The sequence below is a fragment of the Phytophthora sojae genome (genome assembly GCF_000149755.1).
Source record: "Phytophthora sojae unplaced genomic scaffold PHYSOscaffold_5, whole genome shotgun sequence".
NCBI classification, from domain to species: domain Eukaryota; phylum Oomycota; class Peronosporomycetes; order Peronosporales; family Peronosporaceae; genus Phytophthora; species Phytophthora sojae.
This window is the reverse complement of record NW_009258119.1, coordinates 6,570,878-6,587,775: the sequence shown is the minus strand read 5'-3', so window position 1 is coordinate 6,587,775 and position 16,898 is coordinate 6,570,878. Positions and strand designations below refer to the sequence as shown.

Below are 16,898 nucleotides of genomic sequence, written 5' to 3'. Positions count from 1 at the left end.
ACTTGACTATACCGTAGAGCTGGGCGAACGCGCGCGTGGAAACGCGGCCAGCATTTGGTCGTTCTGGTGACTCATCGTACTTGAAGCAGGATTGACTACCGAAAGCTTCGATTTGTCGTCTCGCAAGAATTGGGGGAAGTCCAACCGCGCCAAATCAGTTCGCTGGTGAATATGAGAGCAGGTCAAGTTGACCGATAGATGCTAGTTACTTTGACTTGGGACTGCAGAGTTATCGGCAGCAACGAGACCAGAGGCTGGACCGAGCGTCGGCGAACTTCTGAGAGCAAACAATCTCCGACATGACACGTTGTAGACCTCTCGCGATAGCCTTGCAAATGATTCCGTGTCTTTACTGATACAGATACTCGTCGCAAAGAACTACTTAAGTACTGTGGCGCTTCTTCAGTCCTTGGTTTCAAGACGAGAACCTTGCTTCGGCGGGGCAACTATACATTCTTGAGAGGGGCATGCGTAAAAGAGATGCCGTGTGATACACGGAGATTCCTCATCACTTTTTTTAACGGATCCGTTGGTGCAACCGCTAAACAACTCGTTGAGATCCCTTTATTTCGTGAGCTGTGGTCGGCATCGAGGGGACGAAGGTTAAACACTGGCAGTCGACAAAAACTAAATAATTTCATTTATCGGTGAGTAGTTGGCAAAGTAAATCCTTTTTGCCCTGAAGCAAGTTTCTGGTGACTCGGCAGACTGAGACGTTTAACGATCGACGGGTGGTGTGAACAAGCACGCGAGGCAACTTGTATCCGGCTCAAGTTAGTAGTAGTAGATCAAAGTGATCTCGTTTAATTTTACTAGAGTTTCTTAGTATCAAGTCGTCATGGTGAATTTTCCATAGACTTGTAGTCTTTAAGAACGCTTCAGACAGTATCGATAGGGTCCATGACAGTGTCTTTGTATTCTGGTTTGGCCTTTTTCAGGAAAATTAGCGCGAAAATGAGCTGAGGAGGTACCCCACAAGATTGCATTGCGTTGCACCTTATTGGTTGCGGAAAATTGTGGGGTACGGTAGATACGACTCAATACAGACGCTGATCTCAAGCACAAGTTTACCACATGAAACAATTGGCGGGAACCCGGGTACCCATCGGGACCCCGGTTTCCCCAAAACTACCGGTACCCATGTATGATCAAATGAATTGGAGTGTTGTTCTATGACCTACGTTGAACGTAGCTTAAGCTCGGTAGAGAAACGGAAGGTGAATTCGTCTTTGCTCCCGTCCTGTGTCTCTCATGAAAATCCAGACTCTTGCCTGGTACAGCGGTAGAGGGCTTTCCGGCCACATTGCTATCCTCCTGCTCACGTAAGGTGGACTTTGACATGGTAAGGTACGTTATTCAGGTCTACTCAGTACCGGTGACAGATTAGTGGGAACTCTTTCATCGAGTTTGATGGTTTAACTTGCCCCAACGGTACCAATATGGTGCCGAAAATTAAATAAATAATTCGCGATTTGGTCGGTATCATTTTCGGGAACCCGGGTTCCCGCCAATGGTTTCACATGATGTTTAGTTCACGTCCCGTCATCCTATCAATTCGCAGGGTAGCACAGCCAACCGAGCTCAAACTACGTTTGGCGTTGAAAAGACTCGTTACACGTAGCATGAGTACTCCATGTAGCAGTGCTAGCGTGCTCCGTCCACCGAACAGTGGTCAACTTAGCGACAATATCATCGGCAACGTTTTGATCCACACCGAGCGTTGAAGAAGTGTTTTCGTCATGGATACGAATGCTGGCGACGTCAATCGCCCAAGCCGGCCGAGTGGCGGAAGATTTTTAAACAGGTCTTATGCAGGTCTGGTCTTTTTGGTCCGTAGGACCAAAACAGGACCGAAAAAAAATTAGCCTCCAAATGGGACCTAAAAAAGATCCTAACAAAACAGGGTTTTTTAAAAACTCTATAATTGTATACGTAAACGGAAATTAGATGTATTATGTATTGGAGGGGAAATTGCATAAAAAACAAACCGTGTCAGGGCCTTCAACCTGCTGTCAACCGTTAATTGTCAGTCATGCTGCGGGTAACCCGGCTTGTACGTCGCTCGACTCTAGCTGCCCGGGCCGTCCGACTTGGTCTATCCACTTGGGCTTCCTGGGAACGCATCGATGCTAGACCTCCATGATCACCCCTGCCACCGCGAGTTGAAGTTGCCCTGCCACCACGAGTTGAAGCTGCCCTGCCACCACGAGTTGAAGCTGCCCTGCCACCACGAGTTGAAGTTGCCCTGCCACCTCGAGTTGAAGCTTTACGACCACCGCGAGTTGAAGCTGTACGACCACCGCGAGTTGAAGCTGTACGACCACCGCGAGTTGAAGCTGTACGACCACCGCGAGTTGAAGCAGCACGACCAGCGCGACTGGTTCGTGAGTTCGACGACCTACTGGCTTCACGGCGCGCAGCGTTAACACGCGATGTCAAGTCGACCGCAACTGGCAACTCGATCTCCTCGTGAGCTGGGGCAACAGCTCTGTGATTAGAGATATCGCCAAGCAGTTGCACGTACCGCCGCGATAATGTGTAGATTGTCGATACGAAAGCGAGGATGCTTGGGTGTGGCGCAGCGATGTGTGACGAGGCGATGCGGTGTTTTCTCCCAGAAAACAGTTATAGGCCCTCCTTGACAGACCTCAGGCTACTAGAGCTTTGGATCCGTCTCGGCTGGCACAGGGTCTGTGTGGTCCAGTACACGCTGTTGGTCAGGCGCACGATGTGTATCCCTTGGGTAGCGGTTCTTTTTACCAGGAGGTTAGTATCGACCCCGTGAATCAGACAGCTACGCCGGGCTAACGCTAGAACAATCCAACCCAAATAGAGTTATACACGTTATACAATCACACAAATACTTCTTTGCCCTCTCTTCTTTCTCTAGGCCCAAGGCTAAGGCCAAAATACAAGTCAACTGGTCCAAATCCAAGACACTTGATCAATCTTGGGGACGCGCACCACCTCTCGGAGAGAGGAAACGATCTACCCTCTCGCCAACTTCTTCAGTTCGACATAGGCCCAATAGACCGCAAATATACAACAAAGACGGTCTGCAATCCGCCAAATATACAGATATGGAATAGATATGATCACCTCCAGGCCGAAGCAGTGGATCACTTACCTAAAGTACTTTGAATTTTGTCGTGGAGAACGGCCTTCCAGGCTGTGAAAGAAGCACTTGTGCCCTTCGAAGCAAAACGAACTCTGTTTGGTTGAAGGTCACATGCAGACGAAATCTTTCCTAAGCGACCCTTCGGAGACTGCGATCTTTTTGCGGAGTGTTGGTCTGGCCTTGAAGGGTCGCCAAACTGGATACCTTCTCGGAGTTGTTGGGTACACCTAGGATCTTGGAAGATGCCATAGTGAAACCAAGTGTTCTTGGGTTTGGAGCCTCGGAACGCCTCAAGCCGAGGTCGTTCTTGGAATTTTGTGGGAGGTAAGTCTGGGAACGCGAAGTCTGGGAATCGTTATTCCGGGAAAACAACGGGGAATCTGAGAAGTGCCTCAGCTCCCAGGTTGTAAGCCAGAGTCGAGTTCCGCCGTACTTTGATATACTGGGGAGGATCGCTCGCATTCCGTTGCACTTCATGGAACGGGATCAACTCGCCCCCATTGATCTATATTCCGGGATTCAGCGTCCATTCGCAGACATTACCCTTGTTTTTATAGAAGACTCCAAATCATCCAGTATCACCAAGCTCCACATCATGGGGACTTCCCAGGTTCAGGTGCATTCACCCGAATTTAGGGATCGACACCCCGTCACAGATGGCTGCATTGAGTTCCCGGTTGAACCGCTCCAGGGGGTTGTTGGTTCGGCTTACCACTCCCAAATCCATGCCATAAACATTCCACACATCGACTGGAAAAATGTTGATCCATGTGCGACGAAAGTACTTCCAGAAACGATCCCACTCAACCGCCGAGTACTCAATCTCTTCGGTACGGCAGCGAGACATAATCAACTCGGAGACATAGTTGATTCCGTGGGGATCGACATGAGCAGGTACGATCACGGTTAGCATGTCCAACACGCCGACTTCCATCGCAATCGAGATCTCCTGGGGTCGGATACGCAACTTCATCATGCGTCGTCGGATCACTTGCTTGAAGTGAAACAAGCATCCGATGACCCTGGCGTGCGGAAACTGGTCGGTCACTGAATCGATCAGCGCTGCCTCGAAGTCGCAGACGACACTCCCAGGTTGAAGGCGACTACCCGTGCAGTCATTCATGAACCGCATCAACTTTTGGTATAGTTGATGGGTTTTGCCAGTCGTAAGAGTGTAAACGGAAGGCACAAACACGCCACTTGCTGCGTCGCTCACCATTAACACGACACACTGGTAGAACGACCTCGGGACGCACCGGAAAGTTCCGTCGACGAACATCTGCGAGCCCAGATACCGAAGTAACTCCAGCAGTCGAGGGTCCGCCCAACCCAGCACACGCTGTAGCCGCTCGCTCTCCATAAAGACGTGGTGGAACTGGAAAAAATTCAATGTAGTCCCTTGAACCAGGCTCTGCGGTGCAACCTCGACCATTCCATGCACGTTTCCACCGAAATGAACCCGTCTCGTGCGGTACACACGTTGCCGGACTTGATGTAGTGTCAGTCCTTGAACAACCGCGCTGTCGTCTCTGACAAAAACGGCTCGCGGACCGCCAATCAAATCTATTGCGCCGTGTGTGAAAGGTGCAGAATCGACAATCGATCAACCTCGGCCTTCATTTCCTCGGTGACGTCAACGTATTGGCTTGGAGCTTGGCCCGTCCCTTCACAAGTGTGTGGTGTAAAATTGTAGAACACATCTCGCGCAAAACTGTAGTCGACTTTCCCTTTGCACCCCGGAGTACGTCGGTAAAAGCTGCACCGGAAGGAAATCTTGCGCGAGGACTCTCGGGCTTTCGTGTACTGATGGCCGTTGAGTTGGATGACGGTGCGATGCGCTGTCGCGACGAGGTCGATTCCCGCATGCCCTTGACGCCCTGACGCAGAAGGTTGAACTGCGCGCTCGTCGCCTTCGTCCTCACTGCTAACAGTCTCCATTTCAGGGTCGTATGCGTCAGAGTCGTCCAAACTGCTGCTGGCTTCGCTGTCGTCCATGTCATAGCGGGAAGAACCGAGAACAAGTCCGCCGGGCAGCCTGGTCACATCCCCTTGAGGGGACACGCTTGAGCCACCGCTGGAGACCGAGTCATCGTCAACTTCAATATCTCGCGGGGGAGTCCCAGTCGGCGAGTCTTCATCATCGCTGTCGCCATCACTGCTGAAACAGGGTTCTCGATCCCCATAAACAGGAGAGAGATAGCCAGCATCGCTGTCAGCATCACTGTCGCTCACCGACGCTCCTCCACGATCCGAATTGAAGCCAAATTCCCACTGCTGGTCGAATTCACCGTCGCTGCGGTGGCTTGAAGAGGTCGGAGTTGATGCGGTGGTGGTTGGCATCACGACTTGACGCAGAGCAGGGGTTGTAGGGTGGAGGCGGCGAAGGCGAAGAGCTGGTGGGTTGTCAGAAAAAAATCCGATTGAACACAAACTCACACCGTTAGAGAAAAATTTGGAGCTCCCTGTTCAATCGCATAGTGCTTGAGAATGTTCAGAAATCCAGCCTATAGGAAGCCTTCACTATAGAAAGTTTTCCGTTTTTGTCTTTTCAGTGTCGATATACAACTCCCAACCCTGGACAATCTCATGATGTTGGGAATAAATAGTCTGAAGATTTGAAATAGACAATAAGGCCGAGTTTTGATGGAATAGTTCCACCATGCAATAATATTAAAAATCTTGGGATGTTCTAAGGGTAGCACCCTGTTACATAGACCACCTCTGTAAGTCTAAACTTGGAATGGCCCAAACTACGATTTAGATCGAGATTTTGAGATCCAGTCTTCAGTCCGGTACACTTAGTACTCTCAGCAAACTAACGGTGATTTGAATATAACAAACATCGGATGAAGGGGCCAGCTCTGATCAAATGGCGACTACCGCTTTACCGGGCGCCGCTAAAGGGGTGGCTAGCCCCTCCATTGTCGTCGTTGCCTTTGCATAACCTTTTTCAACCGCCTTTTCAAACGATAGTAATAGCTTCGTAAACTTAAAGGTCCTCGTTACTAAACGTACGAGGAAGATACATTGATCTAGAAATTATCCTATATTGACCAATTCTACCTTTAGGACACCGTTTCCGTTGTTGTTATGCAATATTCGTCTACCACACGGACATGTACCGAATTTCAGACATGTTGTGAACCAAATTATAATCCCCAGCAGTACTCTAAGTCAACTAGCCCCAAAATACTAAGCTATATCATCTACTACTACTACTAAATATCACGATATTATATATCAAAGTGAAGAGGGTCTAAAATTAGCGTGTTTCGTAGTGATACCATTTGGGTCTCGGCATCCAAACGAGACCACCGGGGAAATCATACTTATTTCCCGTTCGGTCTCGTTTAGATGTCGTAGGATCAAAACAGGACCAGACCTGCATAAGACCTGTTTAAAACCTTACCCGAGTGGCATCATGGCCCCAATTGAACCCTCGCAGGAACTTCTTTCTCGAGATTTCTGATGCTGTGGTCCTGGTTCTTCCGGTATCTCCTGTGGCCATCTCTCCATCGCTGCCGTTGGATCTTTTCGCCGAGAAGTAAAAGCGCTTCGATTTCCGCGTACTTGTTCGCTCTTCCCGGTGAGTTTCCTTTCGGCAGCGGGGTGACGCAGGAAGAGCTCAACGTCTCGGTTGCTGAAGAGGAGTTGCCACACAAAGCGTCTCAGGGGAGTCGTTGAACAGCTTGAACGGAGGCGTGGCGCCCTCTGCACCACTGTGCCGACACTCGAGAACGTGTGGAGCGTACTTCAACGTGTTTCGTTACGGCCTTCAATCGACTTCGACAAAAGCCAAGCCGATGAGAGACCTGTTTGCTCGTATGCGCTCGTACATTGCACCAGATGTGGCCTTCAATTTTGGTCGAGGAGAAGGGCACATTCTCCAGATTTATTGCAGTGGTTCGAAGACATCGTGGTCGACATCGAAGAGCTAAGGAAAGCCGGTGGAGAGGCCGTCCTCGCCACCACTACAACCAGCATCATAACGGAGCAAACACTGCGGAATGTATTCCCACACGTGTGCGATGAAGAAATGCCCACGTACACATCCAAGCATCTACACCAGCGAGTTATTCTACGTGGCTGGACGCGTTTTGAGTGGGACGCCGTCTACCATTGTGTGCCAAGCATCACAGCGAGTCGGATTTCTTGACGCCGATGTTGGACCTGCTAGGAAGCCTGGGATTGGTGTCCCGATTGTTTGAGAAATCCCTTGGATCCCCGACGTTCCAGTGGATAACGCAATAGATAGGATCGATGAGTTGGTGCTAACATGGAGAATTTATTATTTTCTTGGAGTGTTCATTGAACAGTGTTCAACCCATGTATCACCAACAAGAATTGCTGTATGGGTGATATAACTTGTTGCGCTCGGGCGAGTTTCGCGCTACCGCCTTCAGACCGCATGGGATTTTTGAATTGGTACATGCTGTACCTCTCTTGAGCAACAATCCACGAGAATAACCGCGGGGAGCTTGCCAGGAACGACAGCAGCAACGTGAATCTGGCGCCAGATTCACGTCCGCGTTGCGTTGGCCCCGCAGCAGCGTTCACCTGCTTCTCGCGCTTTCCGCGCCGCTTTCGTCCAACATGGAGCCGACACACTCATTGCCTCCTGGGGCACCATCATCCACCGCGAGCTTCTGGCAGCCAACCATTGCTTCTGCGGAGAACATGGGGGCAATTGCCCAGTCGGTACGGTAGCTCGATGCTAGAGGCAAGTCTCCGTTAAACCGGCACTTCAACACTGCGCCGTTTCTATCCGCGGCACACTTCGTGTTTGTATGTAGAGCAGCGAAATGCCGCTTGGGGCGGTTCTAGATTTCACACACACAGAGAAGAGAACAAAATACTGGCGCACCATCTCGTGCTAGTTGCCTTCCTCATGCTGCTTCCCTCCCCCTCTTGCAGTGCATGGCCGAGTTGCAGCAGTTGCAGCAAGTCAAGCCTGCCGGAAAACGCCTGAGCCGTGATGGCCAGGCTTCAACGTCGGTCTCAGCAGCCACAGGAAAACTCCGTCAGCCTGCGACGTCACCCAGCGCGCGTGTGATTGGTCGGCGCCCCCCACGCGTCGACCGTTCTGCCCTACCCTCTGTTACGTGCGCCACACCACTTTCAACATGGCGGCGAGAAGAGAAAAACAGTCACATTACCGATTCCGCACTCGCTCAGTCGCAGTTTTTTCCTCCGCTTCGCCTGGGTTGAGAGCGACCATCACTCTTGATTGCGCACTCTTGGAGCAGGCCATGGCGGGGCGCGCGTCCATCGGCGAGTACGTGGTGACGAGCAAGCTCGGCAGCGGCTCGTTCGCCGTGGTGTACAAGGGCTACCACAAGACGAGCAAGACGCCCGTGGCCATCAAGGCGCTGTCGCTGCACAAGCTCAACGGCAAGCTGCTGGCCAACCTCGAGATGGAGATCGCCATCATGCGCCAGATCGACCACCCGAACGTCGTCAAGCTCTACGACATCAAGAAGACGGACAAGCACATGTACCTCATGCTCGAGTACTGCGCCGGCGGCGACCTGCAGCAGTACATGCGGCGCCGCGCGCAGGAGGGTGGCGACCGCGCCAAGCTGCTGAGCGAGGACGTGGCCAGGCACTTCCTGCGCGAGCTGGCCAAGGGCATGCAGTGCCTCTGGCAGCACAACCTCATCCACCGAGACCTCAAGCCGCAGAACCTGCTGCTCGTCGAGGACTCGCCCACCTCGGCGCTCAAAATCGGTGCGTGCGGAATATTTTACTTATTGTTTATTTTATTATTTTTATTGTAGACTAACACACGGTATTATGTTTTAATGCTGGTGCTGATGCAGCGGACTTTGGGTTTGCAAGACACTTAGCCACGACGTCCATGGCGGAGACGCTGTGCGGGTCGCCGCTGTACATGGCGCCCGAGATCTTGAAGTTCCAGAAGTACGACGCCAAGGCCGACCTTTGGTCTGTGGGCACCATCCTCTTCGAGATGGTGGCGGGCCGCCCGCCCTACGGCGGAGCGAACCACGTGCAGCTTCTGGCCAATATCGAGCGCCAGCCGCTGCGGTTTCCGCCATCGCTGCAGCTTTCCAGAGAATGTCGACACCTGCTGGTGGCTTTGCTGCAGCGAAAGCCGGCGCTGCGACTCGGATTTGCCGAATTTTTCTCCGATCCGTTTGTGGATCTGCAGCCGTTACCCGAGCAGGTTGAAGAGGCTGAAGCTGTGCGTCGCTCGTCGAACCTGTCGACGACTGCTAGCATTCGAGAAGAGGAGGAAGAAGACGATCAGGGACTTTCGGGGCGATGGGGCTTTTCAACTGCGGGCAGCAGCAGAACAGTAGCTGAACACGAGCTGGAGACTGGAAGTTCAACCCCTTCGACCACGCCTCGTCGAGGCTCGGGAAGTGACCGTCGGTCTCGCGCGTTCTCAGTTTCTCATGACTCGTCCACCTCAAGCTCGCGGTTTGCAAGTACGGCTCCGTCCGGAATGATGCGGCAATCTCGCAGTGGGAACCTGGAGGTGATGGAGACTGCCTTTGCTAGCGCGAGTTCCGGATCTGGGGCTCTGCGTCGGTCGTCGTCATCACGGCTGGCGCGCAGTCGTCGTGCCACATCCAGTGGCAGCGGAGCTGCTGCAGGTTCAGGTGTGAGTCCAAAGCTCAGCCCGCAGATGAGCCCACATGTACTGCCCAGTCCTAGTCCAAGCCCAAGGATTAACCCATTCAAGCAGCTCCCAGAGTCGCCTCCTGGAGCTGCAGCGCTTCAACAGCAGCACCATTCGCTCACGGGGTCGTCTCGTATCAAGATTCCTGCTACCACTCCATCAAGCAATACGGAGGCTATGGCGCCAACAAAGAAAAATGCTGGTGGGGGTCATGCGTTGGACAGCAGTGGTGAGTACGTGCTGGTAGATGGCCTATCCGAACGATCCGTCACTGCTGGACCTGCTGGTCGACCCGTCGGCCCTGGAGAGGTTGGAAGCACCGAACCTAATGCCACTGCCCCAGCAGATGCGCCGACAAGGACGTCTACCTTCAGTTGTGGGAATACGAGTGCTGGAGAAACCTTTTCTCGCGAGTACGGCCAACAGCTCATCGACATTGTGGTGCTGCGTACGCAAGCAATCGCACCAATCGCAGATCAGCTCTGGACTTTAAGCGCTGCTGGGGATGCTGTCTCAGAGACCGAGCACACAAGTGAGCCGACAGGGGAAGGCTGGTCGCCACAACAGACTGTTGCAGAGAACTCGTCGTTGTCGACCTCTGGCGGAAAGCGTGCTAGTGGCGTCAACTTCTCGACCGTCTTTTCGATGAGCTCGTCGTTAGCTTCGTCAATCGGAGTGAGCAACGCGCTTGGTGATGATGACGAATGCGACGATGATGATGACGATGATGATAAGCGCACCGCTGACCGCCAGTATGTGTGCGCTGCCGAGGCATTGGCATTGTACGTGAAGTGCCTTCGTCTCGTACAGCACGTTGTGCTGTATTTACGACAGGACGCAGCTTTCGCTCAGTCTCGAGGCTCGATGGGATCATCTGGTTCGTCATCAGGGGCCCCATCCAGTTGGAGCGAAACCAGTCGAAAGGTGTCGATGGCGTTTCTATCGGAGCAGCTGACACACTTTTTGGATCGTGCGGAGCAATGCAAGGCGCGTATGGCACGTACTGCACGCCTTCGGAGTTCGACCCGCCCTATCGCATCACAAGAAGAGTTGTTGTATGCACACGCGCTTAGAATTGGACGCCAAGGTGCCATTCGTGAAGTCTTGGGGCAAACACGCGCAGCGCATGACCACTACCTGCAAGCACTGCTCCTGCTAGAGAGCTTACTCATGGATACACCAGGCGCGAATGGGTCACGCATCGGTGCGTTGGCGGTAGAAGACCAGAAGAACGTGAACAATTTCCTGCGCGCGCTCGAACAGCGCTTGAAGAATGTTCGTGTTTTGCTCGAGGGCGAAGAGAACGCGGACGCAAGTGCCAGCCATATTCGACGTATGCAGCACCCACCTCGACAGCAGCATCAGCTCGCCTATTGCCACTCCACCACGGCTGCAGCGATCTGATGGAATGCAACCGAGTACGTGACGCGATGCACCCCCATATTTGCCTGTACATTTTTATCGGTGCATATCAACTACTACCAGTTGAAGAGTAAACTAACAAAATAACCAAAAGTCTTTGAAAACGAGCGTCTGTGTCTGTTGTTCAGTAGTGCAGCCTACTACATAGTACAAGCGGTGGTTCTCGGTGATTGTACGTGCGGTGCTTGGAACACCTTCGACCGAGTCGCTGCGTGGTTTTATCAGAAGTCTACCACATTCTTTCAAGGCCCTTCCCTCCACAACATTAGCCTCTTCGACTACTGTCGTGCCGTGCGAAGCGGCCCAAACGGGTCTTCAAGATCACAAGTGTGTTCAGTCGAGAAAGGAACAATAGGCAACCCGGAGCGTTGCTCCGGGAGGGTACAGACAACGACTTACAAAGCCGGCATGCTTAATGTCATCCTCCTATATAAAAACAACGATAAATTCCCTCCCGTCAAATCTGTAAGACTGTCATAAAACACACGGCGTGTTGCATAAAGTACACAAGAAAGCATATAAAGTACACAAAACCAGATGGTATACAAAGATGAAGTCATTTGATTGAATCTGATTGGCTGGTTTGCTTATGTTAAGCTTTGCTTGACTTCGTCTGCCGGCTTTTTGTGTCTGCCGGCTTTGTAAGTCGTTGTCTGTACACAGGTCGGCGAATAGTTTCATGGACGATGATAACGGATAACAATTGAGTAAATCCCAAAGTTGTGTTGTTTTTAATTCTTTTAATCTCTTCTCCCCAGGTCGAAAGCATACCAGTAGCATGGGTACAATCCTACTAGTAGGCGCGTAAAGATTAGTTTTAATATGAAAGTTTGTATAGTGCGACATATGTCCATCATAGACAGTACAAAGTGCAGGCGGAGACGTGGGGGTGTATCGATCTAAGGCACTTGCGCCGTGTAGACTTGGATGATAGCTTCTAACTGCGAGTAGCGGCGAACTCAGCAAAACTAAAGCGCTAGAGGTTTAGAAGTGTAGTCAGGCAGTTATAATGCATGAGATGTAGGCTCGATTCGTATTCCGAGCTCCTGCGGAGGCTGACAGGAGCATGAATAGACGGTTCAAAAAGTAAAACTAGGTAGCCCAGACAAATACTTTGAGGTATTGCCACCGGCATCATTGTTCTGCTTGAAATATTTCGTATCCTTCTTGTACGTCATTTCCTCTCTCTAACTAGCTAAACATGATGGCAAGATTCTTCTGTGCACATTAGTTACTGGGGAGCAAAGTAAGCCTACCAAAAGCTGTAATTTCAAGCCAAATGAAGAGGTTTCTCGACAATTGGGGCAATGAACACTATTCACGGCTACTAGAGTGCACCCCTGCCTTATTACTCGCTATTCGTTGCCATCCCGGGCATTAATGACGCGTTTTCAGGACCTAAATGGCAAAATTTCTCAAATCGTGGTGTGCCTAGATTTGTCGAAAGCCCAATTTTCTACTTGGGGTTTTACCATCTTACCTTGGTCAAATTCGATGCGGAAGTAAATGCCAAACTCGCTGTTATCTCCTCTTTCGTATGAATGTCGGTAGGACGTTTGAACAGCGTTCACTCGAGCAACATTTAGTTTTAAAGTTGAGGCTACCGGTAGGCGCGCCATCCTTCTTATCCTACCGATGGGGAGTAATGATTATGGATTTTAAAAGAGCACTACCAGCCGAACTCTCTAGTTGATACTAACATGGGCATCTACTGCGGCTGCGAAGCAGGCTGCCCGGGAATAACACCCTGGTCAGCGTCCAATGGCTGCGTTGACGCCAGCAACGAGAGAGCTATTTCATTCAGTTTGCAGGTAAGGTATACTGTGCTCATTTAGTACTATGTTGTGTGCTAACGATCAGACGAGAGAGCTAGCGGAACGAAGGAGAGATGCATGGTGCGCTGATCTTGACCTTTTAACTTGAGGGTAAATTGCGGAATGAGAAACGTTAATGTGCCAAGTCCTTGGAAGTGGGCGCTTCAACGCAGGTAAAGAAAGCCTAATTCAAACGAACAATGCTCGTGTCACTGTCGAGTTGAGCTGGTTGGTTTGGCGAGAGACACGAGGTTGGGCATCTTCGGCTAAGTGATTGAGTATTGAGCAAATTGACATGTAAAAAATGCAGCCTGCAGCTAGACAAGTCATATTGGTCATCTTCAGCTCAGCTTGGTCGATTATGGCGCAAATTGATACGCCTTCAGCGAGGCCATGACGCTCTCATACAGGTTTTGGTAAAGAATGAACGATGCGTTGCTGAAGCATGAGCGGAACGGTGCTTTTATCGTGTATTATGACGAGACCAACTACTACAACCTGTACTGTAAGCGGACGCAAGGTCTGTCGCCGCTGCTATTCGTAGCGAGTCCATGGAGTATGGAACTTAGATGTTTGCTGTGGACTAAATCCACATTGGTCTGTACTAATCCTCGAAAATAAATTTTTGAAAAAAATATTTTTCGTATTTACGGGACTCTTGGCTTTGCCTTACACTACTGCCAACTTGGATTGGCAAAGGTGTAGTGTCGTGAGTCAGTATCTGACACGGAGCGCAGATTGCTGGACAACACGATCGCTGCAAGTGTTGCTAAATACCGCTGTGAACATATTTGAGCCGCATACTCGCGAGGTGTACTCCTCGTCTCGCTCGGAGACACAATGCATTTTCATCCCCTTGAGAGGCGGCGACAGTCTGCAGACAGCGTATTCTGCCGGGACAAGGGGGAGATGGCGGGTTACTTCAGCGAAAGCCCTCGTACGATCAACCCGCGTCGGTGATCATTCTTCACTTTGCCTTGAAGCGACCACTGGTCTGCCCACCAACATCTACGGCCATGACTACCACACTACACCCAGAGCGACACAACCAAGAGCTCAGCCACTGCCGGCCTCAGCTCCATCCGAGTCCCGCCAAAGATCTCCCACTCCCACGCCGCCCAAGCTTCGCCAAGCGCATGGTGTTCACTCGGAAATGCCCTACAGAAGAGAGCCGACCCAAGTCGTGGTCGGAGTCGGCAGCACCCACGGCCACTTCACCAAACTTCGTTCGCCACGCCAGCGCCAACATTATCATTCCTGGAGGGACCGGACCATCTCCTCGGCACTTGGGCGCACAACAGCTCGGCAGCCTCGAGGAGAAGAATCCGTTGGGGGCGATTGCTGCGACGCTTCTTGGCGGCAACGACAAGCACACTGTACGAACTGCGAGCGCTTGTTCTTCGCTTCTGGGTCTGGAACTGCTAGCAGCCCCGGGCGATTTTGCTCGCTGGACTGCAAGACAAGCTTCGAGTACGTGAACCACCTGCAGGAGGTGCTGACTGAGCGACTCTCGGCACCTAGCTCCGCCAGTAGCGGCTCGTTCGAAGATGGGGACTCAAGCTCGGACGAAGCCGACTACGAAATGGATGCTGATCAGCTTTGATGTCGCCTTCTATTCATTGTACACGTTGATAGTGCTTGTGTTGCCTGTAAAGTCGAATGCCAATTGCTTACAAAGCTGAAAGTGGATGAAAAGATAACGATAATGGATTGAATGAAATGCTGCAAAACTAGATCCTCCCTGCTACTTACCTTCTCCTCGTAGCATTGTCACATGATGGGTAACTTACCCACCTCCGCACTCAACTTGGTCACGACGCAACACTTAAAAAGCTTGAGATTTACTTGGACAGTGTGGGGTCAAGCCACTGCATCCACGGTCTGAATATGCCCACCAAGTCAGGTGTCGAACCGAAGAACTTGAACTGCGTTGTGGAAGAGCTCGCTTCGCCTTCGATATATGGCGTTGAGGGGGCTGTCAACCCGTCGTAAATGATGTTGCACATCCCCGAGTTCAAATCAGCAGAGACCTTTACCCTTACGCCCGAGTTGTCGTATCCGCCAAGAATTTGGTTCTCCAAGAAGTCGGCCAGCTCTGCAGCATTGCCGTTGTCGGTGTAGTACATGGGGGTGCCAGCGGGATACAGCAGATTGCCTGGGGGCGTGTTAATGGTTCTTCCCTGGCCTTGGCTGATGGGGAACACGCTGAATGCCGGGATAATCTCGAGGGACACGTTGACGTCGGGGTATTCTGTATGAGCCTGCAGCTGGGCACAGAATACTCCTTCTTGACTTGCTGTCGAGGCCCACTCTGTTGCGCTACAGGTGAGCAGCGCGAACAACTTCCCCTTGGGCCCCGACGACTGCATCTGACCGAAAACGTTACTCAGAATCCGGCTAGACATATCGTACGAAAACCCGTCAGGGGTGTCCCAGGAGCTCATAGTCTCTAGAGTTGGCAGCAGATAATCACCGATAGCTGACTGACACTCCATGTCATCAAAGCAGGCCTGTCGGAGGTCGGCACACCTAGCGCACGCGTCTCCAGAAAACGCCCCTGCAGCGTCGGAGCCACTCGCTGACCATGCCCAGTTGCCATTCGTGGACGATCCCCAAGACCCACTCGAACTAGAGGGCACTTCACCGGATACTGCTCCGTACTCTAGCAAGTCCAGAAGCCTGTCAAATACGGGATAGCGGTCCACAGACTCAAGGTAGATTTTCTATGGCGTGACGATCACTTCAGCGGGTGGCACAACAGATACATCGTCCGACGTAACAACGAAGTTGGGTATCCAGTTGGGGTTCACGAGGGGCTGACTTTCGCTGTCCACATCGTAAACCTCGTACAGCTTCATCGTGACCGTGGCCGACTGCGACAGTTGTGTCGACATGATCCACAACCAGATAAAAGGGCTCCGAGTTCGCCGTCGTTGTAAACCAGTTCAGGAAATTGTTAGCGGCATCATCGGGTGAGCTTGCTCCATCAGGTGAGTAAGAGAAAATATTGCCATTGAACCAGACATCCAGTTGGGTGTTCGGGTAAAGCCGCACGCTTACGCTAACGGAGTCGGACTCGATACGAACTCGAGTAGGCTCGAGGTAGCGCGACCCACCCCAATAGCCGAATCCCACCTCACAACCGCATGAGGAAATGGAGCGAAGCAAGTGCGCGAAAGCCAGCCAGCCCTCTCGAGACTGGAATGCATCGTTTTCCAACGACAAAAGTACCGAGCTGAGGTCGAGTCTTACTTGTGTTTGTCCAGTGCCCTGCGTGCTCGTTAGGACAGGAAGCGTGGCGTTGCGCAACAGCGGAACCAATACATCTCTTGCCGATGCGTTGCAGTCCATATCGTTTTGGCACCGCGTCAAGCCGAAAACCAGGACTCGAGCAGCGAGATAGACATACTTTGCCCGTATTGAACGCGATTGGAACTGAGCTGCAGCGACGCAAAAGTCATGGAGCCCTCCAGCGTCAAAAAAGTATCGTCGTCTGTAAAGTAGAAGGTTGGAATTGCCGCTACTGCCGGGTAGTAGGTGACCTCGAAGCGGACCCAGCTGTCATTCGTCAATGTCGACTGCACCTTCACATCGGACGTATAGTTTGATGCTGCCTGTAGCCAGCTTTCCATATCACTTGTTGGCGTACTGCCAGGCACGAACTCAAAGGAATCGCCCTTGGCGTACGCAACTATCGCCCTGTCCAAGGGCATATTCACCGCGAAATGACTCACAAGCTCGGTAATGACTGGCACAAGAGATGCCGAAGGATCCGAAGGAAACGCGTACCCGACAGGACAAGCTTCCTTGCTCAGGCACGACAGGAACTCAAGTACATTTGCGTACACTTCAGGGTCAGCACTTTCTCGCCACCAAGCTAGGCTTGCCGTAAAGTCCATCG

General features: G+C 51.7%; 5 protein-coding genes across 5 annotated transcripts; 2 read left to right on the top strand and 3 right to left on the bottom strand.

Annotated features, from left to right (window-relative positions):
- Positions 1 to 2,126: 2,126 nt before the first annotated feature.
- PHYSODRAFT_334541 (hypothetical protein) lies at positions 2,127 to 2,426 on the top strand (the record flags this gene model as incomplete). Its single annotated transcript, XM_009531806.1, has 1 exon — positions 2,127 to 2,426. One exon carries the CDS (start codon positions 2,127 to 2,129, stop codon positions 2,424 to 2,426), a length of 300 nt encoding a protein of 99 aa, XP_009530101.1.
- A 1,314-nt stretch (positions 2,427 to 3,740) lies between these two features.
- On the bottom strand, positions 3,741 to 4,478 carry PHYSODRAFT_334540 (hypothetical protein; the record flags this gene model as incomplete). Its single annotated transcript, XM_009531805.1, has 1 exon — positions 3,741 to 4,478. The coding sequence occupies one exon, from the start codon at positions 4,476 to 4,478 to the stop codon at positions 3,741 to 3,743; it is 738 nt and encodes a 245-aa protein (XP_009530100.1).
- A 203-nt stretch (positions 4,479 to 4,681) lies between these two features.
- PHYSODRAFT_334539 (hypothetical protein) lies at positions 4,682 to 5,458 on the bottom strand (the record flags this gene model as incomplete). Its single annotated transcript, XM_009531804.1, has 1 exon — positions 4,682 to 5,458. One exon carries the CDS (start codon positions 5,456 to 5,458, stop codon positions 4,682 to 4,684), a length of 777 nt encoding a protein of 258 aa, XP_009530099.1.
- A 2,909-nt stretch (positions 5,459 to 8,367) lies between these two features.
- PHYSODRAFT_450814 (hypothetical protein) lies at positions 8,368 to 11,111 on the top strand (the record flags this gene model as incomplete). The annotated part of the gene is made up of 3 exons (XM_009531803.1): positions 8,368 to 8,845; positions 8,938 to 9,994; positions 10,151 to 11,111. Coding segments are annotated over 3 exons (2,496 nt in total), but the record flags the coding sequence as incomplete, so codon positions are not given.
- Positions 11,112 to 14,838: 3,727 nt separating this feature from the next.
- On the bottom strand, positions 14,839 to 15,891 carry PHYSODRAFT_334536 (hypothetical protein; the record flags this gene model as incomplete). The annotated part of the gene is made up of 2 exons (XM_009531802.1): positions 14,839 to 15,657; positions 15,733 to 15,891. The coding sequence occupies 2 exons, from the start codon at positions 15,889 to 15,891 to the stop codon at positions 14,839 to 14,841; spliced, it is 978 nt and encodes a 325-aa protein (XP_009530097.1).
- Positions 15,892 to 16,898: the final 1,007 nt, after the last annotated feature.